This window comes from Terrapene carolina, unplaced genomic scaffold, assembly GCF_002925995.2.
Source record: "Terrapene carolina triunguis isolate 2854851 unplaced genomic scaffold, T_m_triunguis-2.0 Scaffold95, whole genome shotgun sequence".
Classification (NCBI taxonomy): Eukaryota; Metazoa; Chordata; order Testudines; family Emydidae; genus Terrapene; species Terrapene triunguis.
In genome coordinates this window covers 28,534,054-28,552,175 of record NW_020664446.1, presented here as the reverse complement: position 1 = coordinate 28,552,175, position 18,122 = coordinate 28,534,054, and the positions used below count along the sequence as shown (strand labels likewise).

The window sequence follows — 18,122 nt, the reverse complement described above, 5'->3', positions numbered from 1 at the left end:
ATGACATTCACAATTTTACACCAAGAGTTAGGGCACAACAGGGAACAGAACTGCCATGTTCCAGGATGTTGGGTTAATGATTACTCCAAGAGAAAAGAGAAATTTGCTTTCTCTTCATTACTGTGGGGTTGACAGACCATCATTCTCCTTCTTGATTTTAATACCATTTGAGATTTTCTCTTCGCTGCCAGGACACGATGCCTAGTGTTCCAATCCCTATAAAACAATGAAAGAAGTGAACTGGAAAATGTGAGCTGTGCTCATATTTGTGAAATCCAAACATACACACACTGATTGGAGCAAATCTTGAAAAGTTCACACCTGCACAAACTGAGCAAAATCTCAACTGTGATGCTTACAAAACATAAAGCTGCATGTTAACTAGTGTTGCCAGTTGACTGGGCTGTTAAAAGTCCAGTTGGCACAGGGCTGGCAGGCTCCCTACCCAGCTCCATGCAGCTCCCAGGAAGTGGCCGGCATGTTTCTGCAGCTCCTAGGAGGAGGGGTGGCCATGGGGGCTCCGTTCACTGCCCCCACCCTGAGTGCTGGCTCCGCAGCTCCCATTGGCCAGGAACTGCAGCCAATGGGAGCTGCGGGGGTGGCGCCTGCAGGCAGGGGCAGCATGCAGAGCCCCCTGGCTGGCCCCTCCCCCTAGGAGCCGGAGGGACATGCTGGTCGCTTCCTGGGAGCCACCTGAGGTAAGCGCTGCCCGGAGCCTGCACCACTCACCCCCTCCCGTACCCCCAGCCCTGAGCCCCGTCCCTCACTCCATAACCCTCAGCCCCAACCTGGAGCCCCCTCCTGCACCCCAAACCTCATCCCCAGCCCCACCTCAGACCTGCATCTGTAGTCAGAGCCCTCACCCCCTCCACACTCCGAACCCCTTGGCTCCAGCCCAGAGCCCCCTTCTGCACCCCAAGCCTCTCATCCCCGGCCCCACCCCAAAGCCTGCACCCCAAGCCAGAGCCCTCACCCCCTCCCACACCCCAACCCCTTGCCCGAGCCCTGAGCCCCCTCCCACATGCCGAACCCCTCAGCCCCAGCCCGGAACCCCCTCCTGCACCTCAAACCCCTCATCTCCAGCCCCACTTCTGACCCACACCCCTAGCTGGAGCCCTCACCCCACACTCCAAACCCCTCAGCTCCACCCCACAGCCCAGAGCCTCCTCCTATACCCCAAATCCCTCATCCCCAGCCGGAGCCCTCACCACCTCCCGCACCTCAACCCCCAGCCCAGAGCCCTGTCCTGCACCCTGAACCCCTCATTTCTGGCCTTACCCCAACCCCCTGCCTCAGCCCGGTGAAAATGAGCAAATGGGTGAGGGTGGGGACAGCGAGTGACGGATGGAGTGAGTGGGGGTGGGGCCTCAGGGAACGGGAGAGGCCTTTGGAAGGGGCAGGGCAAGGGTGTTAGGTTTTCTGCAATTAGAAAGTTAGCAACCCTAATATTAACCAATTTGAAAAAGTAATAAACTGTAATTTGTCAGCACTCAAAGATGTCTAACCTATATGACCCAATTGTGGAAGAATGATAGATTCAGGAGGCAAGAAGTGGAAGCACAAAGGAGCTGCTTCTGTCCCCCTGTACTTTCTGTAGTCACAGCTTCATGTCAGCAATCCAGAAATGTGAGAAAGGTGCTTGGTTTGACTAGTGAAGACTCTTTAAAGCTGTCATTTCCTGGCCACTGCATGCTGTCCCACTTACACCACCGTCCATCTAGCTGATTTACATACCTTTCTCCCGGCACTGCCTGGAGAGAGGTATTTTCAGTCGCAGGAAACTGTAATGAATAAGGATTTTGAAGGCAGCAATTTTAAATCTGAATTCATTCTATCCCTTTTATAGATTTTAATGTAACTAGGCATTTTTCTTATTTAGGACTAAAGTAAAAAGTCTTTCTGATTTACATAACAACAATAATAAGTGAAGCTTCCTTTCTCTTAGTACAAAAGAAGAAAGCTAGTACAATTGTGATGGATGATAATCGAGGTGGCAGCCTACAAATGGAATCATCCGTGCCCATTAAATCATTCTCTCTTGAAAGAGATTTACTCAGAACATTAGCAGAAATAAGATTCATTAATGCAGAGGTTAGTAAATTGTACAGCTGTGATATTCATTTTTTGTCTCCTCCATCCTTGGCTTTATCTACAGTGCTGGTATACATTCATTTTAAGGAATGATGTGCCAGTTATTAGAGATTGTAAACAATAATTAATGTGTTTCCAGAGAAACTAAAAAAAATTTAGAGTTTCATGAAGCTACTGTCTAAGAAGTTTCCATTCAAAGTAAGTATACTAATGTTTTCCCTGTCAGTACAGATAATGTATTTCTCAGTGATTTTATTGCAAATTTTTGACAACTGCCCATAGAGCCCTGGAGCTTTAAAATTTCACTGAGATAAAGGTTTTTTGGGGGGAGGGGGCGGTTTGATGAAATTGAAGTTTCATATATATGTTTTCTATATATTTCTAGGCGACTATTCATTTGTTAAGATTGGAGGGTGTTCAGCTGAATGATCATGCTGTCCCACCTGAAGATACAAGCCAGCATCCCACAGGATATATTTCCAAACTTCCTGAACATGATCCAGACTGGATAACATACAGGTGTTTTTCTTTAATCTGTACCAAACCCTGGGTCCTTTGGCAAATTCTGTTTGATTATCACACCATGAAGATATTTTCAAAAGTTGTTACTTCTTAAAATAAAATCCATTGTTATTAGATAGTTCATTTTCAAAGGCATGGATTCTAGTGGGAAAAGAGAGAGAAGGTAAAGGAAAAGGTTTTAAGTGGCCATTGCTGAGTTGGCTCCATTATGGAACAGCTACTGGCATACACTCTTGAAATGAACATTTTAACTGTCAGACCTAAGAAGCTTATAGCCACTCAAAAACTCTTTAAAGCTAAAGTTAATTCTTCTTCGAGTGATTGTTCATGTCCATTCCAAGCAGGTGTGTGTGTGCCGCGTGCGCGCCAGCCAGAAAATTTTCCCTTAGCAGCGTCCGTAGGGTCGGCCCTGGCGCCCCTTGGAGTGGCGCCTCCATGGTGCCCTATATAGGGGCCTGCCGACCCTCCACCCCCTCAGTTCCTTCTTACCACCGGTGACGGCTAGCTGAAACTTTGCTCGCTCTTGCAGCAAGCATAGCAGTGTCCCGTTTAAGTGTATATAGTTGTTTCTTCTCTCATAGTTTAGAGTTAGTGTTAGTTGTAGATAGTTAATAGTTGTTGGGGGGCTTCCCCCAACGTACTCGTTGCCCCGCTGGGGCATGCCCGGGTCCCCAGGGTTTAAACTCTGCAAGGATTGCGGGAAGTTTACGCCAAGAGTGACCCGCACTTTTCCTGCTTAAGGTGCCTCGGGGAGAGCCACCAAAGAGACCGGTGCAGTATCTGCAGGGGATTACGTCCCAGGACCCTTAAGGACAGAGAGCAGAGACTCAAAGTGTTCCTGATGGAGGCAGCCTTACGGCCACACTCGGACCCCGAGCCTGCCGATCCGGCGCCCAGCACCTCATCCTCGGTGCACAGCACCCCGGCACCACTAACAAGACAGGAGGCCCAGTCTAAAACCTCTAAGTCCCGGCACCGGAGAGAATCAGGACATAGAAAATCGTAAGGCACCGATCACCATCTCTGGTGCCTGCGAAGAAGAAGAAGCTGGTGAGGGGCCAATCACCCCACCAGGACCTTAAAAGGGCGGCGGCGTCCACGAGTTCGGTGGGACAAGCCGTGCCACAGCCGCATCCTCCCAAGGTCTCGTTGACTCCCGCCCCGGTGGGGGTGCGGTCGAGTCCGGACCGGTCGAGATCCCCGGACCTCAACGAGGATGTGCGTCTCCCATCAACGCCGGACGTGTTCGAGGCGGCCTCTGATTTATTAAGCCTCCCGGTGCTGGCCTCCCCGCACCGGTGGAAAGAGCCGCCGAACACGGCCCGACCCCCGATCCAATCAAGGGGCAAGCTGGCCATGATGTTGCCCCAGTCCCCGCCCCGCGCCGCGCCGCTCCAGCGGCACCAGCGCAGAGAGAGCATTCCCCGGCCCCGTGGCACTGATCCCCGGCGACAGTGGATACTGCTCCCCACCCCCCCCCCGTCCTCCTATTCGGACACCTCGGACTCGGAGGCAGAATCCTATCGCTCCAGTAGATTGAGGAGCAGGAGGTCGGTTTCACAGGTGAGCCAACAACCTTACCCGGCGCAGTGGCAGCAACAGTGGCAACCGCCCTCCCAGTGGCCGTTCTGGACTCCCTGGGCCTACCATCAGACCCTGGGACAGGTACACGGCCCGCGCTCCAGGTCTGCGTTGGTCTCCACCGGCACCGCCGTCCGACAGGCCAACAAAACCCAGCACCCCCTAGTCAGACACCGGCACTGGCGGGGACCATGGTTCCGACGCCGCAGGCACCGCCCAGCACGCCTCGTCGTTCGGTGTCGACCCCAGTACCAGCTGCGGTGCCGCATCTTGCATCCGCACCGGCCACGCAACCACAGCACCGTGTGCCACAGGCCCCCGCAGAGACTGAGGGTACAGAGGAAGGCCCTTTGCAGGTGATCTCCTCCTCTTCCTCTCCGGATGAGGCAGTTGCGGGAACTTCAGCGGCACCAGCCCTAGAGGACAACCGGGTGCTTCAGCAGCTACTTAAGCGTGCTGCTCAGAGCCTGGCGATCCAAGCGGAGGAGATGAAGGTGGATGTGGATCCGGTAGTGGACATCCCGGCCCCCTCGGGCCCATTTAGGGTTGCCCTACCATTGATCAAAACGATAGCTGATACGTCCCGCACCTTGTGGCAGACGCCACCTTTGTTGGCCCCTACGGCCAAAAAGACAGAGAGGCACTACTTTGTACCCTCCAAGGGCCATGAGCACCTGTATGCTCACCCTCCTCCGGACTCTCTGGTTGTGGATGCGGCCAACCAAAGGGAGCATCAGGGGTTCCAAGGATCTACACCGAAGAACAGGGAGGCCAAGAAGTTGGACCTCTTTGGCAGAAAGGTGTATTCAACAGGGGGTCTGCAACTACGTATAGCCAACCAACAGCCTATAGTGAGCCGGTATGGTAGAGGAAGCTAATTTCCCGGGCATCCCTCCAAGCAGCCCTGGATGTAGCAGATGCAGCCTCCCGCACACTGGCAACCGGGCTGGTTATGCGGCGGGGAGCCTGGCTTCAGGTCTCGGGCCTTCCACATGAGCCTGGCTTCAGGTCTCGGGCCTTCCACATGAGGTCCAACAGACCATCCAGGACCTCCCCTTCGAGGGGCCCATGCTCTTCTCTGAAAAGACGAACAAGAGGCTCCATAGCCTAAAGGCCTCAAGGGCTACCCTACGCTCGCTGGACCTGCACACCCCAGCCACCCAACACAGGCAAGTCAGGCCGCAGCCGGCTCCGCAGCCACACCAGTCTCAGAACCGCAGATAGGCCTCGCGTAGGCGGAGCAGAAACGGCAGAAGGAGGCAACAACAGCCCTCCGGCCAGTCGGCCGGCCAGCCACGGCCCCCATCGGGGCCTAGACCCCAAATTTGATGGTGCGGTCGAGGACGACCTACCAGTCAGGACTCTGGATCCTACCAACCCTACCCTTTCATCACATCTGTCCCCCTTCTATCGTGCCTGGTCCCGAATCACAGCTGGGTGCTCCACACGGTAGAGAGGGGATATTCTATCCAGTTCTCCTCCCTCCCGCCCCACCAGCCCTCCTCTCCATCCCTCTTCAGGGACCCCTCTCACGAGCAACTTCTAATACAGGAAGTGCAGTCCCTCCTCGTTGTAGGGGCAGTGGAGGAAGTTCCTCAGGAACTCAGGGGCATGGGTTTCTACTCCCGGTATTTCCTAATACCGAAAGTGAAAGGGGGCCTCAGACCCATTCTGGACTTGCGGCCTCTGAAGAAGTCTGTAACGAAGCTCAAGTTCCGTATGGTCTCCCTGTCCTCCATCATTCCCTCCATGGATCCAGGGGACTGGTACGCTGCCCTCGACTTGAAGGACGCGTATTTTCATATCGTGATAATCCCCCAACACAGGCGTTACCTCATTCGTCGTGGGCAATGCCCATTTCCAATTCGCAGTTCTGCCCTTTCGGCCTGTCAACGGCCCCAAGGGTCTTCACAAAGTGCATGGCAGTCATGGCAGCCTTCCTGTGCAAGCACGGAATTCAGGTGTTCCCCTACCTGGACGATTGTCTCATCAAGGGCCACTCCAAGGCACAGGTGGAGGCTCAAGTGGTCTTTATCAGACCGACCTTCCTCGAACTCGTCCTCCTGCTGAACGAGGCCAAGTCCACTCTGTCTCCCGTCCAGAGGATAGAATTTATAGGGGCAGTTCTGGACTCGACACAAGCCAGAGCATACCTACCGGAGTCCAGGTTCCGGTCCATGTTCGACATCATTCTCGGTCTCCAACATTTCCCGACCACCACAGTGAGGAACTGCCTCAAGTTGATGGGACATATGGCTGCGTGCACCTATGTGGTGAGCCACACCAGGCTCAGATTGCGCCCTCTTCAGTCCTGGTTAGCGACTGTGTACCAACCAGCCAGGCACGTGCTGGACTCTGTGGTGACACTCCCCCGAATGGTGCTAGATTCCTTCCAGTGGTGGCTCAACCCACGGGAGGTCTGCGCGGGAGTACCCTTCGCCAGCCCCCAGCCATCCCTATCCTTGGTAACAGACACCTTGGATCTGGGGTGGGGGGCGCATCTGGGGAAACTCAGGACCCAAGGCCTTTGGTCCCCAGAGGACCTCTCCTTGCACATCAACGTCAGGGAGCTATGGGCAGTGCGTCTCACCTGCCTGACCTTCAAATCTCGCCTGGCGGGCAGGTGTGTTGCAGTCCTCATGGACAATACCTCGGCGATGTTCTATATCAACAAACAGGGGGGTGCACGCTCCTCTCCCCTGTGCCGGGAAGCCATTGCGTTATGGGACTTTTGCGTACAGAACGCAATTCACCTGACAGCATCCTACCTCCCGGGGGTGCAGAACGGACTGGCGGACACCCTCAGCTGCTCGTTCCATGGTCATGAGTGGTCCCTTCGCCGAGATGTAGCACGCTCAATCTTCCGTCTCTGGGGCTATCCCCAGTTAGACCTGTTTGCCTCGAGGGACAACAGGAAGTGTCAACGGTTCTGCTCCCTCATGGGGCACAGTCCAGGGTCTCTAACAGATGCCTTCTTCCTCTCATGGGAAGGTGGCCTGCTTTACGCCTTCCCCCTGATTCCCATGGTCCACAGGGTACTCCTCAAGATCCGCAGGGATCATGCTTGCGTCATACTAATAGCACCGGCGTGGCCGCGCCAGCATTGGTACACATCGCTGCTGCACATGTCCATACAGGCGCCCCTCACATTGCCCCTGCTCCCAGACCGGATCACACAGGATCGGGGCCACCTCTGCTACCCGAACCTGGTGTCGCTCCACCTCAGAGCCTGGATGCTCCATGGCTAAACCCGGTGGAAATGCAATGCTCACAGCAAGTCAGGCAAGTCCTCCTCGGTAGCTGAAAACCCTCCACTAGGGCCACATATATGGCCAAGTGGAAATGCTTCTCCATCTGGGCCGAACAGCAGGGACAGGCACCATTGCTCGCCCCGATCCCTCTCATCCTGGATTACCTGCTTCATTTGAGACATCGAGGACTTTCCCTCTCTTCAGTTCGGGTCCACTTGACGGCCATCTCTGCGTTCCGCCCAGGAGCTGAAGATGGTTCAGTCTTCGCGAACCCATTGGTTTGTCGCTTCCTCAAGGGACTAGATAGACTGTTCCCGCATACTCGACAACCAGCCCCGGCTTGGGACCTCAATTTGGTCCTCTCCGCCCTCACAGGGCCCCCCTTCAAGCCCCTGGCTACGTGCTCTCTGCTATATCTCATATAAGGTCGCATACCTAGTGGCTATCACCTCGGCCAGGAGGATGTTGGAACTCAGAGCACTGACGTCCGAGCCTCCATACACTGTCTTCCACAAAAACAAAGTCCAACTCAGGCCACATCCGGCGTTCCTTCCTAAGGTGGTCTCCCAATTCCACATGGGTCAGGACATTTTTCTCCCTGTGTTCTATCCTAAGCCACACTCATCCAATGTGGAGCGTAGGTTTCATTCCCTGGACGTTTGCAGGGCACTGGCATTCTATATTGAACGAACCAAATCGTTCAGGAAGTCAACCCAACTCTTTGTAGCTGTGGCAGACAGGATGAAGGGGCTCCCATTCTCTTCACAGCGTATCTCCGTATGGATCACGGCTTGCAACCGCGAATGCTACAATCAAGCCAACGTGCCTGCCCTGCCAATTACAGCAGTGTTCCTGGCTCAGGTCCCGACACAGGAAATATGCAGAGCTGCCACATGGTCCTCAATCCACACATTCACGTTGCACTATGCCATCACGCACCAGGCCAAAGACGATGCAGCCTTTGGCCGTGCAGTGCTCCAATCCGCAGTGAACTCCGACCCCACCGCCTAAACTCAGGCTTGTGAGTCACCTGCTTGGAATGGACATGAACAATCACTCGAAGAAGAAAAAATGGTTACTCACCTTTTTGTAACTGTTGTTCTTCAAGATGTGTTGTTCATGTCCAATCCAATACCCACCCTCCTGCCCCTTTGTCGGAGTTCTGGCAAGAAGGAACTGAGGGGGTGGAGGGTCGGCGAGCCTCTATATAGGGCGCCATGGAGGCGCCACTCCAGGGGGTGCCAGGGCCGACCCTACGGACGCTGCTAAGGGAAAATCTTCCGGCTGGCATGCATGCAGCGCGCACACACCTGCTTGGAATGGACATGAACAACACATCTCGAAGAACAACAGTTACAAAAAGGTAAGTAACTGTTTTTTCTGGTGTCCATTTAAAAAAATAGGATTTCATAGTAAAAAAAACAAACAAACATAATTGCCAAAACCCAGAAAATTTTCTGTTAAAATTCCAAATAATAATATCTGAGCATCTATGTAAATACATAATGAATGACTTAAGTTGAAAAAACTTCCTCTCTATTCCCTCCGCCCAAGCGGAGTGAATTGAGGAGAAACTAATTTCAGGTTTCTTTTTTTTCTCCCACCTCCATAAATACTGTTAAGTTACTTATTTCTGTGTAAAATCAGGGGAGAAAGGGGTCCATGTAGTAAACTTTACCTTTGGAACTGAAGTCCTTTCAAGGAGATTATAATGTTCATGAAGGCCACCTCTAATAACTAGTAAGTTGGCATTCAAACTTCGGGGGGGAGGGGCAACAAAAACGTATATGGTCATACTCATTGAGAATTAATGAAAAAAGCACATGGAATTTCTTAAAATAAGTTGGTACGGAATTATGATTAGACATTAAAATGGATAAAAATCAAAGTGAAAAAACATCTTTTTAAAAATTCTTGCCTCAAAAATAGATGTCTGCTTAAGAGCAAACTTTAAAAGAAAAGTTCACCTTTGGGCATAGATTACACAAGAGAAATTGTCAGTAAAACAGATTTTTTTCCCAATATTTTTAGAGGGGGTTGTGTGGGGAAACATTTATCATCTGTTTTAAAATGGAACTTTGACCATGGCATTACTATCATGACACCATAATGAAGGAATGGGTACTGAGGTAGAAAACAAGACAACCTTTCTGAAGTTCTTTGAGATCCTTAGATGGAAAGCTCTGTAGAAGTTAAGATTATCATCATCATCATTCATTTTAATATATTATTATGTAATTCTGAAAGTTTTAGGCTGAGGGACAGTAATTTCCACTACAAATTTTATATATTATACTCTGAAAAACTGAGAGTGAAGAGTAACCATTTCCTAGCAAATATATCCCGAGTAAATCCTCTTCTTCCCTTCATTTCCTTCCCTTTCTTCTGTTTCTGTTCTCTTTTTTTTAAAAAAAACTTGGACTGACACATTGACCCTGTAGACTGATAATTTGCTGCAGAAATTATGGTTTCCTGTTGAGTATCTGAAATCACTGTCTTTAATGTGCCAATGTGCTGCAAGATCCTTTGTGCTGGCTGCTATTGAACATGAAAGGAGAAGATGCAGTAGTCAGCTGAAAGGATGCGGAGGTACATCATGGCCCTGAGAATACTAGTACTTGTTGCAACTTAGTGGTACGAACAAGTTGAATACAGTACGTTAGCCCTTTCTAAAAAGAAATGGATGGGGGAGAAAGGAGTGAGGGATTTTGAGACAGGTTTACTGCTGCCATCCTGCTTTTATCTCTAATTCTCTTCCCTGCTCCAATCACAGGTTAGAGCAGCCCAGGGGATAATCCAATGTGGCAGCCGACTATGGTCCCCAGGGAACAATCCACCAGTTGGGGAATACTTCAGCCATACTAACTCTCCACCTCTCCTTGGTCACTTCATGCCCATTCAGACCCCCTTCTCCTATAGTTTTCAGGAGAGAGACTTAGGAACTCTGTTGGATGTATGCTTGATAGGGGGCTTGTGACCAGTCTCTACTCCCTTTGTACTGCCTGAGCAATGCACAGGGAGTAGAGGACAGCAGAAAATCTGCTTTTATTTTTGATACTGGTGAATATTTAAAAATATTTTGACTAGTGTGCAGATTTGGAAAGAGGCCCGTAGTAGGGGATACAAGAGAGCTGGTTCTCTTCCCAGATCTGCCACTTACCTGCTGCGTGACCTTGGGTAAGTTGCTGCATCTCTCTTTGTACCATCCCACCATTTGTCTGTTTTGTGTAATTAGATTATTGCAGAAGGGACTGTGTCTTATGCTGTCTGTCTATACTAGCATAGTAAGACCTTGATTTCAGTTGGGGGCTGTAGGCATACCGTAATACAATTAACAACAATGAAATGTTTTGGTCAGATGAATCAAGCAATCAGATTCCATGTGGCCATATAACGCTGTATAAAAATGTTAGCTGTATTTTGAGTTATACTGCCTTTAGATTAATAGGTGGAGTGTGCATCCTTAAAACTGATTTTATAGTTAAAAGATTTGTTTTATTATTGTATTACCCTGAAGTATTTGGGAAAAAATGTTATAATCTTAATTAAAAATGAATCAAAGAATTCCAAAACAACTGGGTATGTTTTAGAAGTAATGGAGACATGCATTTGTTAAATAAAAAATATGTTTGATACATGGGACATGACATTGTGAACCCTTGCCACTGAAAATACTGCTTGGGGGTTCCGGGCACCATGTATCAGGTTTGCTGCAGGAAAGTCAGAGTGGCTCAGCAATCTTTCATGTAGTGGAGGGACACTCTTAGTTCAGATAAATCAGAATAGATCCTGAAGAAGCTAACGGATGTGGTAGGTCCTTATTAAAATCATTAGGGCATCTTCTGGCTTTCTTTATTTCAATATGCTCTCAAGAAAAACTTTCATTAAAGGACCTAAAAAGAAATAATTAAAGACACACCAACTAAGGGATGCTAATACTTCTACCCACATTCAATTTCATCATGATTTGAAGCTTAAAGCCTCTTTGATTAGGTAATACTTCCTTCAGGATAAAAAGTTGTTGTTCTACTTTTAGGAATATATGCGCCTTGGTGCCACACGATTGCAACTAGAAAGTAGTGAGCATTTGGCTACAGGTAGAGCCCATCATGGATTAGAGTGTTTGGTGAAAGGAACCATGTCCCAAACCAGCCTTAGTTCCTTTCCTATGTCATAGGCTAAGGTGTCAGAAACATCTTCTGTACATCCGTTGTCTTGACCTTGAACTCATCTGTCCTTTTGTTATTTTGAGGATACTTGTGTTTAGACTGTAATTTGTGGTCTACTATGCAAAGAATGATTTTTAGAAGTATGCTGTTACAGATTCCAAACTACTTGCTAACTGTGCTGCTGTAGAATTCTCCACAGTCGTCTTCATGCTATCAAGTGATTTTGGACTGTTCCCCTTTGTGGAGTTCTGTGGTTCCAAGATAGTTTTACATCAGTTCCTTTACTCCTCATTTTCAATCAACTATATGGCACGGGGGGGGGGGGAGGCAATACAAAGATGTATGTCATGTGGCACCAAAATGTCCTTGACAGTTCCAGACACATGCCGAGCAGTTAAGCTTTTTCACCCCACTGTCCCCAGACCAGTGACACTAGAAGTAGTGGGAGAATGCTTTCCTAGGCAGCAAGCACTTAGCTATGTCCGACACCTGCCAGCAGGATGTGCTTCCATGCATGTGCTCAACCTAGAGGCAACAGTAATTATGAGCCTGCTGTATAGAAAGTACAATAGTTACAGGCTTGATGCAGAAATTACTGGATGGATTCTATGATTTGTGTTATGGAGGAGGTCAAGATAGATTATTATAATGATCCTTTCTGGTCATAAAAATCTATGAATTCTTGATAGATGTGCAGCATTGAGGTGCCCTCCTGTGCACTTTAACCTAACTATCCAGATAGGCAAGCTAGGGATGTGCTGAAAAATTAAATGGACACTAAAAATCTATATTCAATTATAGTTTTAACCTGAAGTTTGTAATGAGCTCTGGGACTGAGGCATGGACTTATGTACACTTTATAAGGTGTCCTGGGGATAAGACATTAGATTTGGATTATGGAACACGCTATTTGCATTATTTTGGATGACAGTAGCGTTTTAGTGTCCTGGAGACTGATGTTCCTTATGTTGATTTTCCTTCTTCTCTCCTCCCCCCCATCTATTTCTTATTTAAAAAACAAACAAACAAACAACTAGAAAATTCCATACGAAATGCTATGTTTAAAAAATGCTTTGCTGGATCAAGAAAGAGTGCTTGTAAATTCTAGCTCTTACAATATATTCGTTTTGGTTTTGTAGTTTTGGAATAATAGCTTCTTAATATTAATTTTATAGTATCTGGGTAGACCATTTATCCCAATATGCTATGGAAAACTTTCTGCGGGCTGCAGAAATGGGAGAAGAGTTGAATGAGGCCTGGATTGTTCACAACACAGTGGTGTATGTCTTAAATCACAATAAACATCTTATAGCTTCAGGAAGACAGCGAGAGATTGTTGAGTCCCTGCAGAGTCTTCTCAGTGCAATCAAGAATACTGGACACAGTGGGTAAGTATGATGGTTGTGTTTGATTATTACCTTTCTCTTTCCTATTAAGCCTTTTATGAAGCTAAAAATAAATTCTAAAAGTAAATCACTTTTTCATTGTGCCATATCCCAGTAGCACTAAAAAAATGTTGTTAGTGTTTGCTTTGATTTGTGCATGGATATTTGAGATGGTATAGTGGATTAGTTGGTTTAAAAATGAAGTCCCCCAGTCTAACACTGTGTGATATTCAATCTACCCAGTTTAAACCTTATTAAAGAGTGGCTATGCAAAGTTAATATGGTCTTTTTAGTTTGGAATAGCAGCAGGGCTACTGTGGCTAATCAAAAGGAAAAGCTTACTCGCACTGTCTTGCCAAAGCAGGATGCCCTGAAATGTATTCACTTGATGTGCATCTCTCTCAAATTTAATACATTATATTCATTGTAAATGTTTAATAATCAAAGCAACTGTGGTCTATTATTTTTTACTACTGTTAAAGCTTTGTAAAATTTAAAACGGGGTGAGAAAGAAAGGAAAAGGAAAAACAAACAGTAGTTGGTTGCAGTCCAGGGGATATCCATAAACCTGTAACTACCATTAAGTCATTACTGAAGACTGAATAATTAGTATCAATAAAGATCCCAGTCAGGCTTCACTGAACATGATAAGGGGAGGAATGCAGTGTAGGAATATCTTCTCTTATAAGATCTGGTATAAAGAATCCCATCTTGCCACTCAAACTGAAAACTCAAGAATGGGAACATAAAGTTAGTGATTAAAGCTTTTGTACAATCTCTTTCCAAAAATGTTTTAACTCTAACTAGCACCTTATGTAGTTACCATTCTTAGTTTTGAGCTAATCACTTAGAATCTTGGAGACCCAGAAAAAAGTTTTTCAATAAAAACAAACAGATATTGTTGATAGTGATATGGAGAAAGTGAGGATGCTGTTGATTATTGGAGAGATGGAATTTTGGATGAGGAATATGGCAATCCCAGTACTGCTAGCGTTTAGGAAGAATGCAACAATGATGACGGGGACTCCATCATCGACAGTAGCAATACTCTATGCACCACCACAAGTGGCAGAAAAAAAGGCTGCCTGACTTATGGCAAAAAGTCAAATAAAAAAATTAAACTCCCTTTACTACTTCTGGTACTCACTTTCTACAATATGTGCCTTAATATTGTCTCCAGTAGTCTACACAGAAGAACATTTTTTTCATGTTGTCAGATTAGTGAGTATTCCAAGGAAGCAGTAATCATCTCTTGTTTTGGAGTCACTTTTGCCAGGACCCTTATGTAGTTATGTAAAATGCACATTAACGGGGAAAGAAAAGTTAATAATGAGGGCACCATAGCTACTGTGAGATACCTCAGTCAGATGTTGATCTATGCTTTACCAGAAGGGATATCTGCTATAGCTGTTGCTAATCTGCAACTCAACAATTGATTGTTGTGGAAATTAATGCAATGTTACAAATAAAGAAGTATGATTTCACGTAAGAGGAGTCGACACAAGAATGTTTTCGTGCAAATACTCTTATTAATACAAGTGAGAGTGTAGAGGAATAATAAAAATCTTGAACTGATACATAGACAAAACATTTCATAAATAGAATTTTTTCCAGGAGGCAATGGCAGATCTTAATGTAGAACACCTTGGAAAGAACATTATGAAAAAACATGAAGGCTAAATTTATCTAAGCTTAACTTCAGTATATTTTAATTTTTTCTCCAATGTGAAAGTGCTTCTTTAGGGTTATTTTGCAAATGTTTCATAAGTTTGCTTTCCAAGGGAAACTTGGAATTTAGAGAAGTGTTAATCATCTTTCTGTGCAATCTTTATTTTGCTCTAGGGAGATGTTTCTTACACTTAGTCTTTTTGTTTTGTCTTTCAGAAATACTGTTGTTTTGGTGATGTTATGTAATGCTTTGGCTCGAGGCCTAATTCTTTGTTGGATTCCAAAATCAGTTTTGAAAACTGATGAGAAGAAAAAGATAGACGCAGCAACAGACAAAAGTAAAAGGTCCTCAATAAGGGGGGTTGAAAAAACAAACACTGTCCAACCTTTGTCCGTGGATGCAAATGGACTCCCTGATATTAAAGCGGCCTTAGAGGTACAAAGTTCTCATTGCTCTGTTTCCTATCAAACTACTATATTTGGAGGGGGGAAAAACCTCTCCTCACCATACACACACATGAGCTGTGCTCAGTAAAGAACGTGAGCATGTGCCTAAGTTGGAGAATTGGAGCCTTTAGCCTTTGACTCAGTTGCCTCATAGAGATGTTAGACAGACAGATTGATATGTGGTATTCTCAGCATACCCTCTGAGGAATGCATTGTATTCATAACAGGTGCTGGGCTATGGATTCATGTTCTAAGTTTTATTTTATTCTTGGATTTTAGGTTTGTGAATTTGCCCTGAATTTGACAAATGGAAACATACCTAATGAACTGGTACCTATTGCTGTACGACAACAGATCATTGCTGCCTGGGTGAAAGCGAAACAGTTACTTCAGCAACAAATTTGGCATAAACTTGGAACTGATGATGAGGTATAGATTCTGTGAAATCATATGTGAAAAATGAATACATATAACATGTACACTTTTTGAATGCAATATGGAAAATAAGATTTAGTTATTCCCATTAACACATTACAAAGGACAACTAGTTTTTTGCGTGCGGTGTAGAAATGACATTCTTGAGTTGATTTAATTTCTACTTTCTGTTTTTAGCTACAAGAAATAATTAGTGATAACTCTGTCATATAATGACATCATAACTACACCATCATTTAAAGATATACATTTATAGAGTTATAAAATGCTAAGAGACCTCAAGCATATTTCAATAAATATATAATATCATATTTTCATTATATAATTAATATTAATTTGAATTTATGTTCTTGCTGATGTATTTCAATGGGAATGCCTGTTTTAAATAAAAACAAAAATAAAATATATCTAATAAAACCATGATCTCAGAATTTTGTAGCATATGTATTCATTGTATAGTTGCTAATCTCTTTCATATTGAAACTATTGGAGTTTTGATTTGACAGGAGTTATGAATGAAATGAAATATATAAAAACTATCAAAATTTACATTTTAGGGACACAGTAAAAAACAGAAGGTTAACAGTTTTTCTTGTAGCTAAATGACCCTTTAATGCCAATGAGAGTTCTACATATATATTCCCAAACATAGTTAAAATATATCCTTTCTCTACTTTTTGATTTTAAATTATTTTATAATGTTTATATATGCATAAAGTTTGGAATAAATGCGACATTTCTTGCTTCTCAGAATGGCGAGGGACAAAATCCAATCACAAAAGTTCTTGTTGCTTTGGAAATGTACTCATGTAATGGCTTGGGTCTCATGGACTTTACTGTTCCCAGTTTGTCTCAGGTATTTAGCTTTATTTTACTAGGTTTTTACTTGTGATAATATGTAGGTCTACATACTATAGATGTTGCTGGTATCTTTCTGTAATCTCTGTTTTGCATAGTTGGATACAAAATTATTTCTGCTGGAAAACTATACTGTTTTTTATTTTCTTTTAAAACTTTTTAAAATTAATGTAATGATCATAACAGTTAGTAAATTGACATCCCTGGAGGTTAAATCTCTACATTTAACCACAAAATGGGTCCAATAAGAATAATGGGAGTGCAAGATTTCCCCTGCTATTCTACCAGCTGGGAGCTGTCAGATTCTGGTAAAGATGCATTCAACATCAGACCACACTTCCAGCCACTCATCTCTGTGGCAAAGATGACAATTTAACAGATGCTCTGTGCTGAAAATACTGTACAAAACCCCAAGCCAACACATACCTCAAGTATTCTCTAGTGACTTCTTGAGGTCTTGAGAGAGGGGCACAAATAGAACCTGTGGCCATTTAAGGGAACATGAAGAGGTTTTCATTATTTGTGTCTCAGGAAGGCAGTAATGCATCACTATCCACAATTTCTTTAGTATGTGACTATTAGTTTTGGGGCAGATTTTGCCACCATTATTCATATTGATTAGTGCCGTTCTCTAAATGTAACCCTACTGAGTTACTAAGCATGAGTCAGGGTGACAGAATCTGGCCTATATCCCAACTGTCAAAGTTGCCTTTGAGTTCTGTCAGTCTGTTTTGTAGTCATATCTGTATAACATCCACAGTGCAGGGTATCAGCTATATCCCCCAGTTTCAGGGCATCTACACCTATATTCCCCCTCCATGATCCACGAAGGGCACTGACTTCAGGCTTCTGGCTCTCAGTAATTACCTCTTTTGGGTGGAAACCCACATCTCTCTCCCTCCTGACCAGGGACTTAAAGGCTGCACAGTTCCCTGCTGTACACTTGGATATCCCCACCAAGCCAGACTGCCCAAAAGGCCTGTGTCTTCACTTTGCTTTCCCTCGGAGGGTTATGACTAGTGTATTGCCTGCAGTTTTAAGCTCCTTATAAGCAAGCACATTTATCCTTGAGGTAGAAGCATTACAGAGAAAACATTAAAACAGGCCTGCACAACATACGGCCCGCGGGCCGCATGCGGCTTTCAAACCTGGGAGGGAGGGGGAGATCCCGAGCGGCCGCGGCGCGCGAAACCGGCCCCCCTGCCCTAAGCGGGAAACGGGCAGGGAGCCCTCGCGGCTGCTGGCCCCCCCCCCGCCCCAAGCGGGACACGGGGATGGAGCCCTCGCGCGCTGCTGCGCCTCCATCCCCCCCGCCCCAAGCGGGACGGGGATGGAGCCCTCGCGCACTGCCGCGCCTCCACCCCCCGCCCCAAGCGGGACACGGAGCCCGCGCGCGGCGCCGCACCCCCCAGCGTCAAGCAGGACACGGAGCCCTCACGCGCCGCCGCCCCTTCCCACTGCCCCAAGCGGGACACGGGGCTCAGCCACCGCCCCCATCCTGAGCGCTTTTTGCCCCCCCCCCGGGACTCGGCCCCATCCAACCCCCCGCGTTCCTTGATGCCCCCCCCGGGACCCCTGCCCCATCCACCCCCTTCCCTGTTCCCTGACTGCCCTCCGCCGCCCCATCCAACTCCTCTCCTGATTCCCTATCCAACCACCCCTTCTCCCTGTCCCCTGACCACCCTTGGAACCCCTGCCCCTGACTGCCTCCCACC

At 46.6% G+C, this 18,122-nt stretch overlaps 1 protein-coding gene across 1 annotated transcript in view; it reads left to right on the top strand.

Annotated features, from left to right (window-relative positions):
* CFAP46 (cilia and flagella associated protein 46) overlaps positions 1-18,122 on the top strand; it is a 195,461-nt gene that overhangs the window by 57,425 nt on the left and 119,914 nt on the right. Inside the window, exons 18-23 of the mRNA XM_026651052.1 lie at positions 1,946-2,091; positions 2,477-2,610; positions 12,790-13,002; positions 14,884-15,103; positions 15,394-15,543; positions 16,301-16,405. Coding sequence (XP_026506837.1) covers positions 1,946-2,091; positions 2,477-2,610; positions 12,790-13,002; positions 14,884-15,103; positions 15,394-15,543; positions 16,301-16,405 — 968 coding nt within the window. The remainder of the gene's footprint in view (positions 1-1,945; positions 2,092-2,476; positions 2,611-12,789; positions 13,003-14,883; positions 15,104-15,393; positions 15,544-16,300; positions 16,406-18,122) is intronic.